The sequence below is a fragment of the Salvelinus fontinalis genome, chromosome 38 (genome assembly GCF_029448725.1).
Source record: "Salvelinus fontinalis isolate EN_2023a chromosome 38, ASM2944872v1, whole genome shotgun sequence".
NCBI lineage: Eukaryota > Metazoa > Chordata > Actinopteri > Salmoniformes > Salmonidae > Salvelinus > Salvelinus fontinalis.
The window spans coordinates 7,948,605-7,967,367 of NC_074702.1; the positions used below are offsets into that span (position 1 = coordinate 7,948,605).

The window sequence follows — 18,763 nt, forward strand, 5'->3', positions numbered from 1 at the left end:
ACTAGAGGTCGACCGATTATGATTTTTCAATGCCGATACCGATACCGATTATTGGAGGACAAAAAAAGCCGATACCGATTAATCGGCCGATTTATTTAAAAAATTTAAATATATATATATCATACACACACACACATTTTTGTAATAATGACAATTGCAACAATACTGAATGAACAATGAACACTTTTATTTTTACTTAATATAATACATAAATACACACGCACACAGCTCTGAAGTGACAATGATACTGAAGAGTCTGCTTAGGAGACAAATACTCTCAACTGTTTGAATAAAAATAGAGTTTAAGTTACCTGTTGTAACAGTCCTGACCTATTTATGTTAGTTTTTATGTGTTTATGGTCAGGGCATGTGTTTTGGGTGGGCAGTCTATGTTATCTGTTTCTATGTTGGTTTCGGTTTGCCTGGTATGGCTCTTGATTAGAGGCAGGTGGTTTGCATTTTCCTTTAATCAAGAGTCATATTTAGGTAGGGCATTCTCACTGTTTGTTGGTGGGTGATTGTCTCCTGTGATGTCTTCGTTGTGTTCGATGTATTCACTTTTGGAGCTGTTTGGCTGTTCGTATGTTTCGATGTCCGTTCCTGTTCGTGAGTTTACGTTTGTCCATGTGAGTTTATGTTCAGGTTCCGTTCTACGTCGTTTTTGTTATTTTGTAAGTTTTGAAAGTGTTTTGTTTTCGTGTCATCAGTTTTCGTATATATAATAAAGATGGCATATTTCCCTGACTCCGCATTTTGGTCCGAAGATCCTTCTCTCCTCACCTCTTCCGAGGATGAGGAAAGCGACAGCTATTACAGAATCACCCACCAAAATACAGAGACCAAGCGGTATGGGAATGCTCGACGGAGCAACAAGGACTTTTGGACTTGGGAGGAGATCCTGTCTGGTAGAGGACCCTGGGCGCAAACTGGGGAATATCGCTGCTCTCGTGAGAAGAGTGAGGCAGCCACAGCCCAGGAGCGGTGGTTTAAGGAGGCAGCTAGGAGACGTGGATGGAAGCCGGAGAATCAAGCTCGAAACCGGAATTATGAGGGGACACGTCTTGCACGGAAGCCCGAAAAGCCCGTGAGTAACTCCCAAAAATTTCTTGGGGGGGGGCTAAAGGGTAGTGGGCCAAGGGCAGGTAGGAGACCTGCGCCCACTTCCCAGGCTAACCGTGGAGAGCGGGAGTACGGGCAGACACCGTGTTACGCAGTAGAGCGCACGGTGTCTCCTGTACGTGTGCATAGCCCGGTGCGGGTTATTCCACCTCCCCGCACTGGTAGGGCTAGATTGGGCATTGAGCCAGGTGTCATGAGGCCGGCTCAACGCGTCTGGTCTCCAGTGCGTCTCCTCGGGCCGGCATACATGGCACCTGCCTTACGCATGGTTTCCCCGGTTCGCCTGCATAGCCCAGTGCGGGCTATTCCACCTCGCCGCACTGGCAGGGCGACCGGGAGCATTCAACCAGGTAAGGTTGGGCAGGCTCAATGCTCAAGAGAGCCAGTACGCCTGCACGGTCCGGTATTTCCGGCGCCACCTCCCCGCCCCAGCCTAGTACCTACAGTGCCTACATTACGCACTAGGCTACCAGTGCATTTCCAGAGCCCTGTTCCTCCTCCACGCACTCTCCATATAGTGCGTGTATCCAGTTCAGTGCCTCCAGTTCCGGCCCCACGCACTAAGCCACCTGTGCGTCTCCTAAGTCCTGTACACACTGTCACTTCTCCCCGTACTAGTCCTGAGGTGCGTGCCCTCAGCCAGGTGCCACCAGTGCCGGTACCACGCACCAGGTATAGAGTACGCTTTGAGAGTTCAGTGTGCCCTGTCCCTGCTCCACGCACTAGTAGGAAGGTGCTTATCATTAGCCCGGTGCCTCCAGTTCCGGCACCACGCACCAGGTCTACAGTGCGCCGTATCCGGCCAGAGCCATCCGTCTCCCCAGCGCCATCTGAGCCATCCGTCTCCCCAGCGCCATCTGAGCCATCCGTCTCCCCAGCGCCATCTGAGCCATCCGTCTCCTCAGCGCCATCTGAGCCATCCGTCTCCCCAGCGCCATCTGAGCCATCCGTCTGCCAGGAGCCTGCAAAGCCGCCCGTCTGCCATGAGCCTGCAAAGCCGCCCGTCTGCCATGAGCCTACAGAGCCATCCGCCAGACAGGAGCCGCTAGAGCCGTCAGCCAGACAGGAGCCGCTAGAGCCGCCCGCCAGACAGGATCTGCCAGAGCCGCCAACCAGACAGGATCTGCCAGAGCCGCCAACCAGACAGGATCTGCCAGAGCCGCCAACCAGACAGGATCTGCCAGAGCCGCCAACCAGACAGGATCTGCCAGAGCCGCCAGAGAGCCATGAGCAGCCAGAGCCGTCAGAGAGCCATGAGCAGCCAGAGCCGTCAGAGAGCCATGAGCAGCCAGAGCCGTCAGAGAGCCATGAGCAGCCAGAGCCGTCAGAGAGCCATGAGCAGCCAGAGCCGTCAGAGAGCCATGAGCAGCCAGAGCCGTCAGAGCGCCATGAGCGTCGAGAGCCGTCAGAGCGCCATGAGCGTCGAGAGCCGTCAGCCTGCCATGAGCGTCGAGAGCCGTCAGTCTGCCATGAGCGTCGAGAGCCGTCAGTCTGCCATGAGCGTCGAGAGCCGTCAGCCTGCCATGAGCGTCGAGAGCCGTCAGCCTGCATGGACCTGCCAGAGCCGTCCAAACAGGACCTGCCAGAGTCCTTCAGCCGGGATCTGCCCCTTGTCCCGGTGCTGCCCCTTGTCCCGGTGCTGCCCCTTGTCCCGGTGCTGCCCCTTGTCCCGGTGCTGCCCCTTGTCCCGGTGATGGTCCTTATCCTGGTGCTGCCCCTTGTTTTTGTGCTGCCCCTTGTCCCGGTGCTACCCCTTGTCCAGGTGCTGCCCCTTGTTCCGGTGCTAGCTGTTTTTTTAGGGGAAGGTAATGTTTGGGTGGTCAGTGGAAGGGGTAGAAAGAAGAGGGGAGTGACTATGGTGGTGCGGGGACAGCGTCCTGAACCGGAACCACCACCGTGGTCAACTGCCCACCCGGACCCCCCCCTGGACTTTGTGCTGGTGCGCCCGGCGTTCGCACCTTGGGGGGGGGGGGTACTGTAACAGTCCTGACCTATTTATGTTAGTTTTTATGTGTTTATGGTCAGGGCATGTGTTTTGGGTGGGCAGTCTATGTTATCTGTTTCTATGTTGGTTTCGGTTTGCCTGGTATGGCTCTTGATTAGAGGCAGGTGGTTTGCATTTTCCTTTAATCAAGAGTCATATTTAGGTAGGGCATTCTCACTGTTTGTTGGTGGGTGATTGTCTCCTGTGATGTCTTCGTTGTGTTCGATGTATTCACTTTTGGAGCTGTTTGGCTGTTCGTATGTTTCGATGTCCGTTCCTGTTCGTGAGTTTACGTTTGTCCATGTGAGTTTATGTTCAGGTTCCGTTCTACGTCGTTTTTGTTATTTTGTAAGTTTTGAAAGTGTTTTGTTTTCGTGTCATCAGTTTTCGTATATATAATAAAGATGGCATATTTCCCTGACTCCGCATTTTGGTCCGAAGATCCTTCTCTCCTCACCTCTTCCGAGGATGAGGAAAGCGACAGCTATTACACCTGTGATGAATGTTGAAAACAAAAACTTTAATTTCTATATGCAGGAAATCCTATTTTAATAATGGGCATGGTAAGAATTGACAACCAAAGTGTGAGTCATAATTCCCATGACACCTAGCAAAATCTGAAAAGCGGTTCCTTCATATTTTTATTTTTAGATGTATTTTTTAGATTCACTGTGTTTCGTGTAGGCTTACATCACCGTGCCAATTTTATAACTGTGTAGATATCCATAGGACAAGGTAACTCTGATCAATATTGGCTAAATATAAGCGAAGATAAAAAAAATTGTAGAGTGGATTTATGAAAATATGTTGACAAACGTTACCTTATCCTAGTGAGATTTACACGGGTATCAAAACGTCGAGGCGGTTTAAGCCTGCACGAAACACAGACCTTATTTGAAGTAGATCAAGACATTCTCTATGGAAGACATGAACGGTAAAATAACGAAGGAACCCCTTTCAAATTCAGCCGCAAGTTATTACAGGAATTATAACGCCTCGACTATTTCTCTCTAAACCATATACCTTTGACTAATCCGGAAACTATCACCTCGAAAACAAAACATTTATTCCATTCCGTATTTTATCTAACGAGTGGCATCCATGAGTCTAAATATTCCTGTTACATTGCACAACCTTCAATGTTGTCATAATTACGTAAAGTTCTGGCAAATTAGTTCGCAAAGAGCCAGGCGGCCCAAACTGTTGCATATAGCCTGACTCTGCGTGCAATGAACGCAAGAGAAATGACACAATTTCACCTGGTTAATATTGCCTGCTAACCTTGATTTCTTTTAGCTAAATATGCAGGTTTAAAAATATATACTTGTGTATTGATTTTAAGAAAGGCATTGATGTTTATGGTTAAGTACACATTGGAGCAATGACAGTCATTGATTGATTGTTTTTTATAAGATAAGTTTAATGCTAACTAGCAACTTACCTTAGCTTACTGCATTCGCTAACAGGCAGACTCGTGGAGTGAAATGTAATCAATGCAAGATTGGATCACCCGAGCTGACAAGGTTAAAAATCTGTCGTTCTAACGTTCCTAGGACGTCATTGAAAATAAGAATGTGTTCTTAACTGACTTGCCTAGTTAAATAAAGATTAAATAAAGGTGTAAAAAAAAAGAAGACATTTTTTGGGGGGCAAATCGGCGCTCAAAAATACCGATTTCCGATTGTTATGAAAACTTGAAATCGGCCCCGATTAATCGGTCGACCTCTAGTGAGGACATCAGAGGACTGTGTGACTCGTGATGTAACTCCTGGCCCAGTGTGACTCATGGTTTTACTCCTGGCCCAGTGTGACTTGTGGTGTAACTTCTGGCCCAGTGTGACTCATGGTTTTACTCCTGGCCCAGTGTGACTTGTGGTGTAACTCCTGGCCCAGTGTTCCATCTCATTGCCGGTATTAATCGAGGTCTTCCGTAAGCCTACTGCATTAAGGCGACCTCTAAATCTATCTGTTCATTCAGCTTCTTTACCAGTCAGGGGTTAATGGAGACATAAACCTGCTTCAAGAGGAAATGTGATAATGATATCGTAAATGCATTCTGATGCCCTATATACCTCATCTAGAGGCAGGGGGCACAAAGTACCTGGGGATGGGGGGGGGCACTAAAGAAACAAATAATTCTCTGCTAAAATCTGGGTAAAAGATTCAAAGGAATGTGAGTACTATTCACTACGTTTAGTAATGTCTTTCTTTTCTAAAGTCTACCAACCTTGCCAGCAGGCTTGTTAGTTAGACAAGCTACAGTGCATTCGGAAAGTGTTCAGACCCCTTGACTTTTTCCACATTTTGTTACATTTCAGCCTTATTATAAAGTGGATTAAATAATGTTTTTACCTCATCAGTCTACACACAGTACCCCATAATGACAAATGAAAACAGTTTTTTAGACATTTTTGCAACTTTATTCAAAATGAAAAACAGAAATACCTTATTTACAGAAGTATTCAGACATTTTGCTATGAGTCTCAAAATTGAGCTCAGGTACATCCTGTTTCCATTGATCATCCTTGAGATGTTTCTACAACTTGACTGGAGTCCACCTGTGGTAAATTCAATTGATTGTACATGATTTGGAAATGCACACACCTGTGCCTTTTCTGGTCCCACAGTTGACAGTGCATGTCAGATCAAAAACCAATTCAAGAGGTCAAAGGAATTGTTCGTAGAGCTCCTAGACAGCATTGAAGGTCCCCAAGAACACAGTGGCCTCCATCATTCTTAAATGGAAGAAGTTTGGATTCTTCCTAGAGCTGGCCACTCGGCCAAACTGAACAATCGGGGGAGAATGGCCTTGGTCAGGGAGGTGACCAAGAACCCGAAAGTCACTCTAACAGAGCTCCAGAGTTCCTCTGTGGAGATGGGAGAACCTTCCAGAGGGACAACCATCTCTCAGGCCTTTATGGTAGAGTGGCCAGACGGAAGCCTCAGTAAAGGCACAAGACAGCCTGCTTGGAGTTTGCCAAAAGGCACCTAAAGGACTCTCAGACCATGAGAAACAAGATTCTCTGGTCTGACGAAACCAAGATTGAACTCTTTGGCCTGAATGCCAAGTGTCACGTCTGGAGGAAACCTGGCACCATCCCTACAGTCAAGCATGGTGGTGGCAGCATCATGCTGTGGGAATGTTTTTTAGCGGCAAGGGGACTAGTCAGGATCGAGGCAAAGATGAACGGAGCAAAGTACAGAGAGATCCTTGGCAAAACCTGCTGCAGAGCGCTCAGGACCTCAGACTGTGGAGAAGGTTCACCTTCCTACATGACAACAACCCTAAGCACACAGCCAAGAAAACACATGAGTGGCTTCGGGACAAGTCTCTGAATGTTCTTGAGTGGCCCAGCCAGAGCCCGGACTTGAACCCAATTGAACATCTCTGGAGAGACCTGAAAATAGCTGCGCAGCGACACTCCCCATCTAACCTGACAGATTGTGAGAGGATCTGCAGAGAAGAATGTGAGAAACTTCCCAAATACAGGTGTGCCAAGCTTGTAGCGTCATACCCAAGAAGACTTGAGGCTGTAATCGCTGCCAAACGTGCTTCAGCAAAGTACTGAGTAAAGGGTCTGAATACTTACGTAAATGGAACGTTTCCATTTTTTTTTTATACAATTGCAAACATTTCTATAAACCTGTTTTTGCTTTGTCTTTATGGGGCATTGTGTGTAGATTGGTGAGGGGGAAAACAATGTAATCAATTTTATAATAAGTGTCACGTTCCTGACCTGTTTTCTGTTATTTTTGTATGTGTTTAGTAGGTCAGGGCGTGAGTTGGGGTGTGCATTCTATGTTTTGTGTTTCTATGTTTAGGTCATTGGAAATTAGCCTTATATGGTTCTCAATCAGGGACAGGTGTTTGACGCTTCCTCTGATTGAGAACCATATAAAGGTAGGCTGTTCACACTGTTTGTTTGTGGGTGGTTGTCTTCCGTGTCTGTGTCTGTGCACCACACGGGACTGTTTCGTTTTGTCATTCGTGTATGTAGTCTGTTCCTGTTCATGCGTTCTTCGGTTTTATATAAGTTCTCTAGTTCAGGTCTGTCTACATCGTCGTTTGTTATTTTGTAGTTTGTTGAAGTGTTTTCGTCTTTCGTCTTTTTTCCTTTAATAAACGTTATTATGGATTCAACATACGCTGCGCTTTGGTCCAATCCCTACTCCTCCTCTTCGGACGAAGAGGAGGAGGACAACCGTTACAATAAGGCTGTAACGTAATAAAATGTGGAAAAAGTCAAGGGGTCTGAATACTTTCCAAATGCACTGTAGCTACTCTAACTTGATAGCCTGAAATGGCTCTTGGTAGCTAGTTATGAGGCTAGCTAAAGCCAACTTCATAAAATTGCTATGTGGCTAGTAGTATTACAGAGAAACAACAACAACATATCTTTTTTATTATTCCTATTTTTAAAACAGGACACATCTGAGGGGGCCACTCCAGGACCTTGAAATGCTTCTTACGAAGCCACTCCTTCGTTGCCCGGGCGGTGTGTTTGGGATCATTGTCATGCTGAAGACCCAGCCACGTTTCATCTTCAATGCCCTTGCTGATGGAAGGAGGTTTTCACTCAAAATCTCACGATACATGGCCCCATTCATTCTTTCCTTTACACAGATCAGTCGTCCTGGTCCCTTTGCAGAAAAACAGCCCCAAAGCATGATGTTTCCACCCCCAGTAGGTATGGTGTTCTTTGGATGCAACTCAGCATTCTTTGTCCTCCAAACACGACGAGTTGAGTTTTTACCAAAAAGTTCTATTTTGGTTTCATCTGACCATATGACATTCTCCCAATCTTCTTCTGGATCATCCAAATGCTCTCTAGCAAACTTCAGACGGGCCTGGACATGTACTGGCTTAAGCAGGGGGACACGTCTGGCACTGCAGGATTTGAGTCCCTGGCGGCATAGTGTGTTACTGATGGTAGGCTTTGTTACTTTGGTCCCAGCTCTCTGCAGGTCATTCACTAGGTCCCCCCGTGTGGTTCTGGGATTTTTGCTCACCGTTCTTGTGATCATTTTGACCCCACGGGGTGAGATCTTGCGTGGAGCCCCAGATCGAGGGAGATTATCAGTGGTCTTGTATGTCTTCCATTTCCTAATAATTGCTCCCCCCGTTGATTTCTTCAAACCAAGCTTCTTACCTATTGCAGATTCAGTCTTCCCAGCCTGGTGCAGGTCTACAATTTTGTTTCTGGTGTCCTTTGACAGCTCTTTGGTCTTGGCCATAGTGGAGTTTGGAGTGTGACTGTTTGAGGTTGTGGACAGGTGTCTTTTATACTGATAACAAGTTCAAACAGGTGCCATTAATACAGGTAACGAGTGGAGGACAGAGGAGCCTCTTAAAGAAGAAGTTACAGGTCTGTGAGAGCCAGAAATCTTGCTTGTTTGTAGGTGACCAAATACTTATTTTCCACCATAATTTGCAAATAAATTCATAAAAAATCCTACAATGTGATTTTCTGGATTTCTTTTTCTCATTTTGTCTGTCATAGTTGAAGTGTACCTATGATGAAAATTACAGGCCTCTCTCATCTTTTTAAGTCGGAGAACTTGCACAATTGGTGGCTGACTAAATACTTTTTTTGCCCCACTGTATCATACTACTGCTATACTAATTTGGTATCCCGGAATTACGTTTACTATGTTATGTCTAGTCTATGAAACCAGGCTGTTATGATATGTCCCTGCTCAGCCTCTACAGTATCAGAAACATTGGCAGGGATACAGTAGCCTACACATGTGGAAACACACATCTCCACTTATCCACTGCTGCCTCTGGGTGGGAGGGCCAGACCCCCTCAACACCACTGGTCCCGAGCCGTGAGAACGCACAAGGGTGAGGGAGGAGACACAGACTTGACGTCAAGGAAACCCTATCTCGCGCTGAGCCCTTCTTTATATAAATCTCGCCGCAGAAGAAATCCCATTATAACATTAGAGAGAGACCGATTTACGGGATTACACGCGCTCACAGTGTTCAGAGACCTCAACAACCAAACAGCCTCTTTCTTTCCCATCTCGAGGATTTAACTGTCTACCTGCACTGATGCGTGACTTCCACTGACGTGGGACAACTTCTGACGTTTGCTCGTAGCTCTTGATGAACTCTTATTCCTGAGTTTGGACATTCGGTTGTATCCAGTCTCAATCCATTTCACTCAATTTTGGACTTGTAGGATTTATTTTACTTTCTGAGAATACTTTGGAGATTCTCATCTGTTTCATAATTTTTTTATAGTCCAGGGGTGTTTTTTCAGCGCACATTTATTTTAAAGGGCGAGTTTTATTAGTTTGATTTATTTTATTATCTTATCATCATGCTGTTGAGCATGCGACGACACAGTCTGCGGCTGCAGCACCAACTCCACCGGTGGAGCATCAGTGATACTGGGAGCCACCTATCAGATAGCCTCGCGTCTCCAGCGTGCATGTCCCGCTCCAAATCCTGTACGAACTCCGCCGGGGAATCAGATGGGAGCCGCGACAGCTGGACCTCTTTAGACTCCACAGACTCCGTCATCTCCACTGGGTCTACCGGGAATACCGGCGGCAGCTCGAGACCGTTTCGCGTGGTGCTGCTGGGCGCCAGGGGGGTCGGTAAATCTGCGATTGCCAGCATCTTCGCTGGAGCGGCAGACAGCATGGACAGTGCCGAGTGCGAGCTCTATGGAGGTGAATGAATTACAATGCGCTTGATAATATGGAAAATATGTTTTATAGCGTAGGCCAATATTATGACTTTGTGATGGATGTATTTAATGCTTTTGTGCGCAATGGGCACATTGGGAAACATCCACTTGGGCTCCTTTTTACGCATCCATCTTACATCAATATAAAAGTAAGATGCTTGAACAATTCTATTTGTATGAATCTAAATGTTGGTTGTAAATGTGGTTCTTAACACAGTGATTGGTTTGTTCTTCAGATGAGGTGTGTGAGCGGACTATCACAGTGGATGGAGAGAAAGCCACAGTCACTCTAGTGGACAACTGGGACTCAGAGGTAAGAGAGAAACTTCTAATGGTTACTTGATGAAACTCTAGTCTGTAGGCCTAGTCTCAACTCTGTCTTGCTGTGTGTGTGTTTTTGCCATACTCTAACAGTTTGTTTATATATCACAGCTCTAACGTAGTCTCTATTTGTGTTCCCTTCAGGATGAGGGAGGGTCGTCTCAGGACCAGTGTATACAGACAGGCGATGCGTACCTGCTGGTCTACTCTATAACTGACCGGTCCTCCTTCCTGCAAGCCTCAGAGCTACGTATATCCCTCCGCCAACACCGCCCTGCCCACCACACGCCAATCATCCTGGTGGGAAACAAGTGTGACTTGGTCCGCCGCAGAGAGGTGTCAGTTACCGGTGAGATTAGAGGCACAGGTTTGGTGTGTGTGTGTGTGTGTGTGTGTGTGTGTGTGTGTGTGTGTGTGTGTGTGTGTGTGTGTGTGTGTGTGTGTGTGTGTGTGTGTGTGTGTGTGTGTGTGTGTGTGTGTGTGTGTGTGTGTGTGTGTGTGTGTGTGTGTGTGTGTGTGTGTGTGTGTGTGTGTGTGTGCATGCGTGGACATGTGTATACAGTTGAAGTCAGAAGTTTACATCCACTTAGGTTGGAGTCATTAAAACTCGTTTTTCAACGACTCCACAAATTTCTTGTTAACAAACTATAGTTTTGGCAAGTCAGTTAGGACATCTACTTCGTGCATGACACAAGTAATTTTTCCAACAATTGTTTACAGACAGATTATTTCACTTATAATTCACTGTATCACAATTTCAGTGGGTCAGAAATTTACATACATTAAGATGACTGTGCCTGTAGACAGCTTGGAACATTCCAGAAAATTATGTCATCGCTTTAGAAGCTTCTGATAGGCTAATTGACATAATTTGAGTCAATTGGAGGTGTACCTGTGGATGTATTTCAAGGCCTACCTTCAAACTCAGTGCCCCTTTGTTTGACATCATGCGAAAATCAAAAGAAATCAGCCAAGACCAAGAAAATTGTAGACCTCCACAAGTCTGGTTCATCCTTGGGAGCAATTTCCAAACGCCTGAAGGTACCATGTTCATCTGTACAAACAATAGTACGCAAGTATAAACACCATGGGCCCACGCAGCCGTCATACTGCTCAAAAAGGATATCCTAGAGATGAACGTACTTGGATGCGAAAAGTGCAACTCAATCCTAGAACAACAGCAAAGGACCTTGTGAAGATGCTGGAGGAAACAGGTGCAAAAGTTTCTATATCCACAGTAAAACAAGTCCTATATCATCATAACGTGAAAGGCTGCTCAGCAAGGAAGAAGCCACTGTTCCAAAACCCCCATAAAAAGCCAGACTACAATTTGCAACTGCACATGGGTACAAAGATCGTACTTTTTGGAGAAATGTCCTCTGGTCTGATGAAACAAAAATATAACTATTTGGCCATAATGACCATCGTTATGTCTGCAGGAAAAAGGGTGAGGCTTGCACGCCGAAGAACACCATCCCAACTGTGAAGCACGGGGGTGGCAGCATCATGTTGTGGGGGTGCTTTGCTGCAGGAGGGACTGGTGCACTTCACAAAATAGATGGCATCATGAGGGAGGAAAATTATGTGGATACATTGCAGCAACAATTCCAGACATCAGTCAGGAAGTTAAAGCTTGGTCAGAAATGGGTCTTCCAAATGGACAATGACCCCAAGCATACTTCCAAAGATGTGGCAAAATGGCTTAAGGACAACAAAGTCAAGGTATTGGAGTAGCCATCTCAAAGCTCTGACCTCAATCCTATAGAAAATTTGTGGGCAGAACTGAAAAAGCGTGTGCGAGCAAGGAGGCCTACAAACCTGACCAGCTCTGTCAGGAGGAATGGGCCACAAATTCACCCAACTTATTGTGGGAAGCTTGTGGAAGGCTACTCAAAACGTTTGACCCAAGTTAAACAATTTAAAGGCAATGCTACCAAATACTAATTGAGTGTATGTAAACTTCTGACCCACTGGGAATGTGATGAAAGAAATTAAAGCTGAAATCAATCATTCTCTCTACTATTATTCTGACATTTCACATTCTTAAAATAAAGTGGTGATCCTAACTGACCTAAGACAGGGATTTGTTTTACTAGGATTAAATGTCAGGAATTGTGAAAAACTTCCGACTTCAACTGTATGTTACTGAAGGCTGTGGATGATAGTGTGTTTATGAGTTTCTCAGCAGCGATCTGACTGTGACTGTTATTCTCTCCAGAGGGCCGGGCGTGCGCTGCAGTGTTTGACTGTAAGTTCATCGAGACGTCAGCAGCAATGCAACACAACGTCTGGCCAGCCTTCCATGGCATTGTACAGCAGCTACGACTACGCAGAGACACCAAGGAGAACAACGACCGCCGCAGACACACACACTCACACACACGCTGCGACAGCATACCCAAGAAGGCCAAACGCTTCCTGGACAAGATGGTGGCCAAGAACAATGCCAACGTGGCATTCCGTCTGAAGTCCAAATCCTGCCATGACCTTTCAGTGCTCTAAGACCCAGGACACACACACAACCCCACCCCTACTGCAGTCTACATTAGACTGACCCTTCAAAACTGTCACCCCATTCGCCAGCCTCTGTGACGGTCTGGAGAATCAACCAATGGACATGCAGTGTTCTGACAATCTCAGCCGACAGAAAGATTGAAATAGGAAAAGAGAGAGAGGTGCGAGATAATTAGTGATCTCTAATCCTTTTAGGGTCATGAGAGAGATGTTAATTCCTGTCCTTTTTTCATCCCTCACTGAGACTCTCTCCTTCTCTCTATCATCCCTCGTTCTCTCTCCCAAGTGCTTTACCTAGGTTACCCGGACAATTTGAAGCCTGATAACAAGGTGTTTGTATGTCCATGGTTTTGTACATAGTCCTATCTGTTCGATTGAGATAACTGACAATCTGCACTGCTCATCTTGTGTATGTTCTGCTGTGTGTGGATATTTACCGTTGGTTTTGTTTAGCAGTGGAATAAAATCCATATTTTCTTTAAAATGTAATTTCGTTCACTTGTTATATTTGTCTAGCTAGACTCCAATAACATCACACACACAAACATGCTATTGGAACATGACTCAATAGGTGACACAGAGCAGTTATCCTCCCCTCAGAGGTAACTCCAGTGTGTGTGTGTGTGTGTGTGTGTGTGTGTGTGTGTGTGTGTGTGTGTGTGTGTGTGTGTGTGTGTGTGTGTGTGTGTGTGTGTGTGTGTGTGTGTGTGTGTGTGTGTGTGTGTGTGTGTGTGTGTGTGTGTGTGTGTTCCCACCAGGATGATTGGTACTGACCCCCTAGAGACCTAGGATTGGGGCCAGGGCAGTAGCGTGTGTGAGAGAGGGATAATTAGGCTACCTTCAGCCAGAGTGTGTTTGGGGTCCAGTTAAGTCTGTTACGAGATTGAAGCCAGCGGGGAATGAGAGAGCCATGTCTGGATTAATGACTGACTGGAGAGGGCTGCCTTTAGAAACACTCCTTCAATTGATGAAGGGAAACTGGACACACAGACAAGTCTTGTACAGTGGCATCTCAGATTGTGTGAAGTGAGTGAGTTGTCAAGGTAACATCCTGGAGGAGGAGTCAAGAACCAGGAAGTGGTTAGATAGAAGCCTGATTAAATTGTGTTAGTCTGTCTGTGTGTGTCAGGGGCATAGGCATGGGTGGGCTGGGGTGGACACAGGCCCATCCACTGGGGAGACAGGCCCTGCCAGGTCCACCCAATTAGATTGAGCAAAAACAAAAAAATGCAGACCTATCCACAAACTAATTTCTGGCTATTCCCCTGGTGTATGTGTATGTGTGCATGCGTGTGTATTTACGTTCCTTATCTCAGAGGCAAGGTAGATTAGGTTGATATCCTAATCTTGTTTCAGTACTTCAACACTGATTGATCAAAGTAGATAATTATCGATTATGGATCACCTATTGAACGAGTCAGCAGGGAGATGAATACCTTCATCCTCATCATCATCATCATTGAAGGGTTTGCAGGATGGCAGCACTATTACTGACCAACCTTTCACGGAGGGACAGAGAACTACTGAGACATGGGTTTGTGCTTATACATTTGCGTAATTCTCAAATAACCACATGGTACCTTTAGATTAGACCAGTGGTTTTTAACTTTTTGGTTTATTTTTTATTTTACCTTTATTTAACTAGGCAAGTCAGTTAAGAACAAATTGTTATTTACAATGACGGCCTACCCCGGCCAAACCCGAACGACGCTGGGCTATGGGACTCCCAATCACGGAGGTGATGCAGCCTGGAGCCTTTTGAATCTTCTTGTGATGCTAAGTGCACAACACCAAGTCAGCAACTGTAAATACGACCAGATCACCTGGCCTGTCTGACTATTTGGGATACAGTTCCTTATTCCACCAATCAGCACACTGTATCTGTTCATTATTACAGGGGACCTGTCAGAGGTGTGTGTGTCTGTGTGAGAAGCAGTCATATCTGTGTCTCAGCTAAGCTCCTCTAAACAGCTTACTACTAGACATTCTCAGACAGGAAGCAGTTCATAAAGTCAAAGGTTAAAGTCCTCTTTGAGTGAGAAACTTTTCCAGTCCTTTGTAATCCCCACCTCCACCCTTACAGATTGTTCAGTCTGCCTGCTAGTTCTGACTGTGTGGTGTTGAGTCCAGTAGCCAGTTGTATGGTTCTACAGAGATGAGCCTTTAGCACTGAATATTCATACATACATTACAACCTACAGTACTTTGGTTCCTGTGTCCTGTTCATGGTTGCCATTCTGTGACGATCATGTTATATTATACTATAATAATGTTATATTAATTTATTACATCCTTTAGTTACACTCACTTCTCCTGTCCCCCTGTTTCTCTATTGGCTCGGCCTGTTGTAGGGGCGGGGAGATTAGACAATGAATAGGTTCAATAAAGCATTGTGTGTTAATGTTGAGTTAACGTTTGACCAGGCTGGATGGGGCAGTAGTGATCACACTACAGTCCAAGGAGTGAAACGGGAACTCTTTTAAGCAAGGTATGTCTCTCCCTCTTCCTCTCTCACTCTTTCTCTCCCTATCTCTCTTTCTCTCTCTCTGTCTTTTTCTGTGTCTGAATGTTGAGTTGAAGCCTGTATCTATATGTTGGTTACTTCTGTTTTCTATATGCGTGTTTAATATTGAGCATTTTCCATTAGGGGATTTCTTTTGGGTGTGTGTTGTGATCTTGACTTGACTTTGCCAGGGCCTGTGTGTATATATGGCATCTTGAAGTCTGTGTTATTGAGCACCACTGTCCTGGGGTCTCTGGAGCCTCTGGGCTCTGGTTTCTGGGTCAGACACAGGAGCCTGGGTTTGATCTGTCTGGTCTGATCTGGTCTTGGGGGCAGAAAGACACTAAAGGTCACTCAGTGTCGGCCTTCTAGAGACAGGCCTACATCAGGCCTCACACAAAGTTTGAAAAATGCATTCTACAGGTTGAGATGAATCTGTTTTATAAGGGAGACATGTCCCAACATGTCAGAGTAGTGTGTTTCCTTTAGTCCTTCATCTGGTGCTTGTCTGGGAGTGCCGGTTTGCTGTGTTCTGAACCCCATGTGTTGTGCATGATTAGTTATAGCGATTCTGGCGTGTGTCAGTCAGCCAACCAGTCAGTCAGTCAGCCAGTCAGCAGGGACAGAACTCCTGGAGACACAGAGAGTGCAGAGAGCCAGCAGGAGAGAGATGTAACAAGTGACTAACAGAAGACAATTTGTGTTTTAGGAGAAGGTTGTAGAAAAGGTCATAGCAGTAGGTAGATAGTGAGACAGGTAATGGAAGTTCTATGTAGGCACCACAGGCGGCTGGTGGCACCTTAGTTGGGGAGGACAGGCTCCTAGTAATGGCTGGCATGGAATAAATGGAATGGTATCGAACACATCAAAAACATGGTTTCTATGTGTTTGGTTCCATTCACTCCATTCCAGCCATTATTATGAGTCATCCTCCCCTCAGCAGCCATCTGTGGTAGGGAACATGGAGTGTAAATGGAGTGTCAGGTGGAGCGTATCGTGCTGTGAGGAAAGCAAAGGTCGTCTGCAGCGGCAAGCCTCAAAGTCACATTCACACTCTTAATATCTCCCTATCACCTCTCTCTGCCCTCTGCAAGACTGGTCATACACATAGACTCACATGTACTGGACACACTATAGACTCACATGTACTGGACACACTATAGACTCACACGCACTGGACACACTATAGACTCACATGTACTGGACACACTATAGACTCACATGTACTGGACACACTATAGACTCACATGTACTGGACACACTATAGACTCACATGTACTGGACACACTATAGACTCACACGCACTGGACACACTATAGACTCACATCTACTGGACACACTATAGACTCACATGTACTGGACACACTATAGACTCACACGCACTGGACACACTATAAACTCACATGTACTGGACACACTATAGACCCACATGCACTGGACACACTATAGACTCACATGTACTGGACACACTATAGACTCCCATGTACTGGACACACTATAGACTCACATGTACTGGACACACTATAGACTCCCATGTACTGGACACACTATAGACTCACACGCACTGGACACACTATAGACTCACATGTACTGGACACACTATAGACTCCCATGTACTGGACACACTATAGACACACATGTACTGGACACACTATAGACTCACATGTACTGGACACACCATAGACTCACAAGCACTGGACACACTATAGACTCACATGTACTGGACACACTATAGACTCCCATGTACTGGACACACTATAGACTCACATGTACTGGACACACTATAGACTCACATGTACTGGACACACTATAGACTCACATGTAGTGGACATATTATAGACTCATGTACTGGACACACTATGTACTGGACACACTATAGACTCACATGTACTGGACACACTATAGACTCACATGTACTGGACACACTATAGACTCACATGTACTGGACACACTATAGACTCACATGTACTGGACACACTATAGACTCACATGTACTGGACACACTATAGACTCACATGTACTGGATACACTATAGACTCACATGTACTGGATACACTATAGACTCACACGTACTGGACACACCATAGACTCACATGTAGTGGACACACTATAGACTCACATGTACTGGACACACTGACACAGATAGAGAAACAGGTAAAACACACTGACACAGACAGAGAAACAGGTAAAACACACTGTACAGACAGAGAAACAGGTAAAACACACTGTACAGATGCACATCCTGTTGAGGTGTATTCTATCTAGTCTGTTGTCGTTGTACATAACAGAATGTCCTGTTGCCTGAAGTGGAGACATGTACATAACAGAATGTCCTGTTGCCTGAAGTGGAGACATGTACATAACAGAATGTCCTGTTGCCTGAAGTGGAGACATGTACATAACAGAATGTCCTGTAGCCTGAAATGGAGACGTGTACATAACAGAATGTCCTGTAGCCTGAAATGGAGACCTGTACATAACGTTTTGATTGTGTGTGTTATGGAGTATATTTACATCTTAGTCATTTAGCAGACTCTATTATTCAGAGTGACTTACAATAAGTGCATTCATATTAAGACACTGTAGCTAGGTGAGACAACAACACATCACAATGGTATCAGGTACATTTTCCCTCAACAAAGTATTTATCAGCAAAGTCAGTGCTAGTGGAGAAAGAGAAGTGCCTTTTTTGTGGTGGGGTTTCAGATGTTTTTGAAAGATGGGCAGGGACTCTGCTGTATATATACAATTGAAGTCGGAAGTTTACATACACCTTAGCCAAATACATTTAAAATCAGTTTTCAAACTTCCTGACATTTAATCCTAGTAACAATTCCCTGTCTTAGGACAGTTAAGATAACCACTTTATTTTAAAAATGGGAAATCTCAGAATAATAGTAGAGAAAATTATTTATTTCAGCTTTAATTTCTTTCATCACATTCCCAGTGGGTCAGAAGTTTACATACACTCAATTAGTATTTGGTAGCATTGCCTTTAAATCGTTTTGGGTAGCCTTCCACAAGCTTCCCACAATAAGTTGGGTGAATTTGCGGCCCATTCCTCCTGACAGAGCTGGTGTAACTCAGTCAGGTTTGTAGGCCTCCTTGCTCGCACACGCTTTTCAGTTCTGCCCACAAATTTTCTATGGGATTGAGGTCAGGGCTTTGTGATGGCCACTCCAATACCTTGACTTTGTTGTCCTTAAGCCATGTTGCCACAACTTTGTTCCAAATGGAAGTATGCTTCCATTTGGAAGACCCATTTGCGACCAAGCTTTAACTTCCTGACTGATGTCTTGAGATGTTGCTTCAATATATCCACATAATTGTCTTCCCTCATGATGCCATCTATTTTGTGAAGTGCACCAGTCCCTCCTGCAGCAAAGCACCCCCACAACATGATGCTGCCACCCCTGTGCTTCACTGTTGGGATGGTGTTCTTCGGCTTGCAAGCCTCCCCCTTTTTCCTCCAAACATAACGATGGTCATTATGGCCAAACAGTTCTATTTTTGTTTCATCAGAACAGAGGACATTTCTCCAAAAAGTACAATCTTTGTCCCCATGTGCAGTTGCAAACCGTAGTCTGGCTTTTTTTTTATGGCGGTTCCTTGTTGAGCGGCCTT

General features: G+C 45.4%; 2 protein-coding genes across 2 annotated transcripts in view; both read left to right on the top strand.

Moving 5' to 3' along the window:
* Positions 1–8,970: 8,970 nt before the first annotated feature.
* On the top strand, positions 8,971–13,088 carry LOC129837466 (GTP-binding protein GEM-like). The gene is made up of 4 exons (XM_055903638.1): positions 8,971–9,784; positions 10,038–10,114; positions 10,267–10,471; positions 12,341–13,088. Exons 1-4 carry the CDS (start codon positions 9,430–9,432, stop codon positions 12,622–12,624), a joined length of 921 nt encoding a protein of 306 aa, XP_055759613.1. The 5' UTR covers positions 8,971–9,429; the 3' UTR covers positions 12,625–13,088.
* Positions 13,089–15,049: 1,961 nt separating this feature from the next.
* The window catches only part of LOC129837706 (cadherin-17-like), a 30,093-nt gene continuing 26,379 nt past the window's right edge, over positions 15,050–18,763 (top strand). Inside the window, exon 1 of the mRNA XM_055904085.1 lies at positions 15,050–15,124. The gene's annotated coding sequence lies outside the window, so the exon portion shown is untranslated. The remainder of the gene's footprint in view (positions 15,125–18,763) is intronic.